General features: G+C 35.1%; 1 protein-coding gene across 1 annotated transcript in view; it reads right to left on the reverse strand.

Annotated features, from left to right (window-relative positions):
* Window positions 1–2,202, reverse strand: part of CDC5L (cell division cycle 5 like) — a 50,089-nt gene that overhangs the window by 38,562 nt on the left and 9,325 nt on the right. Inside the window, exons 5-6 of the mRNA XM_030886907.2 lie at window positions 1,673–1,891; window positions 200–344 (exon numbers count right to left, since the gene is read on the reverse strand). Of these exons, the coding sequence (XP_030742767.2) occupies window positions 200–344; window positions 1,673–1,891 (364 nt within the window). The remainder of the gene's footprint in view (window positions 1–199; window positions 345–1,672; window positions 1,892–2,202) is intronic.

The following is a 2,202-nucleotide window of genomic DNA, read 5'->3' on the forward strand; positions in this document are numbered from 1 at the left end:
AGGGGGGAATGGGGAAGGAGCGGGGGAAAATGAGCTGATGCCAGGGGCTTAGGTGGAGAGCAAATGTTTTGAGAATGAGGGCAATGAATGTACAAATGTACTGTACATATTTATGTATGTATGGAATGTGATAAGAGTTGTATGAGCCCCTAATAAAATGATTAAATAAAATTTTAAAAAGCTGTGTTTATCAGATTACCTGAGGAGCAGGAAGTACTAATTTGCTTCTCTTCTTAGTAAATTCAGAAACACCACTAGTTTGAAGAATAGCTGATGGTAAATCGGATTCCTTTTTCCTTTTCAAATGTTGTTTGTCTTTTTTTCTATCTCTTCCTTCTTTTTCACTGACATGGGTAAGGTAGAGAAGAAATAGTTCTAATTTACATATAGGCAATAATATTAAAAACCATAGAAATACCCATTCTTTGACCAAATAATTGCATTTGTAGCAACTAAAAAGTTGTTCAATACAGCATTACTCATTGTACTCAAGAATGCAAACTTAGAACAGTCATTATTATTAACAGCACACTAGTAAATATAAGTACTGAAGATTAAACTACTCAACCCTGTGATGATAAGCAAAATGCTCCATAGATGGTCAAAGGAGCAGAAATCAAAGTTACTTGTATACAATGACTATAGCCAACCGATATACAAGTGCCTATAGGCAGAGACTGAAGAAGACTGGCCACCCCTCCATCCGGTCAACTGTGGTTTTCAGGAATAAAGAATGTCATCTGCCAACTGCTATGCCAGAACTGTTCCAACATATTTTTCACAAATAACATATAATACGTGAAACTGACAGGATTAATCAAGAGCTCTGGCACAGTGGTTGCCAAAAAAAAAAAAAGAAGAATGTACACATTACTTGCATAAAAATACTCTTGCCAAATGATTAGTTTTTCTCTTCTTATCTCTTTACATATGCAGCCTAATTTGAAAAATAAATACAATTGAGTAAATCCAAGAAAACCCTATTTTAATGTAGATATTATCTGTTGCTTAGAAACGGAACTCCTGTTAGCAGGACTAGGAGGTCAATCAAGAGTAGAAACTTAAAATATCCTTGGCAATCATTATGAAATGTTCTCCCACAATATTCTGACAAACACTGAAAGAAACTCTAAAAATCTCTACAAACAGACAAAACCCTCTGCCCTCTAAAAGGGAACTATTAGATAGATAGATAGATAGATAGATAGATAGATAGATAGATAGATAAATGGGAACTATTTTATAGATATACACTTCATTAAAGTGAAGAGACTTATAAATGTATGTATAATTTTTTTCTTTTGATTTTATTTAACATGAGGAAAAGAGAAAAAGAACCAGATTACATGTGAGAGACAGATCCCTCCAGCCCACTAGTAAAATAACTACCTAATCTGCAAATGGTACATAAAGGTTAAAGTACTTTGATTTGGTGAATGGACAGTCTGCTGAAAGCTATGAGCTGACAGTTCAAGAGAAAGAACAGTAACCTGAATGAAAAACAGGACAGGGAAGGTCATGCACTGTCTCTGAGAGGGAAGTCCATTAATCAAAAGAATATGAAGCCACACTGGAGGAAATAATTTTAAACCTCTGGCTCCAACAAGAATAACATTGGTCCTCTCCATTAAATTCCCACGATACCATTTTCATACTCAGAAAAGCAACTTACGATCTTAATTCACCATCAAGATCCTGTTGTCTTAATTTCCTGAAATCTGCATCAAGAGCCTGGTAATTTTCCTCAGAAGTATCATAGAAGCCAAGAGCAGGCTTTTTTTCAAATGGGATTTCTGCATTGTAATCAACCCCTCTCTTCTTTTTCCTTTTCTTCTGAATTTCTATGCCAGCTGCTCGCAGCTCTCTCCTCTTCTGGAGAGCAGCCAGACGCCTGAGGAGAAACAAGGTTATCTTGAAGAAATGCAATCAGCTAGTCACCTGGGGAAAGCTTTTACTTAGTCTCCAACTCATACCACTCACCCAAATAAAGTCCAGCTTTAATTTACACACACACACCATACGCAATAAAGCAAAAGGAAAATCAGAAGGAACTATAATTAAATATATATCTAATCTCCAAATGGAGATACTTAATACAAGAGGGCTTAAAAAAATTCATGAGGAAACGCTATCATCTCTTAATTCCGTTTTACAAACTTTTGAAACCTTATGGCAAAAAAATATTTAAAATTTTAAGATTTA

Source organism: Echinops telfairi, unplaced genomic scaffold, assembly GCF_000313985.2.
Source record: "Echinops telfairi isolate 266 unplaced genomic scaffold, ASM31398v2 ScPeMD7_3533;HRSCAF=4204_1, whole genome shotgun sequence".
Lineage (NCBI taxonomy): Eukaryota > Metazoa > Chordata > Mammalia > Afrosoricida > Tenrecidae > Echinops > Echinops telfairi.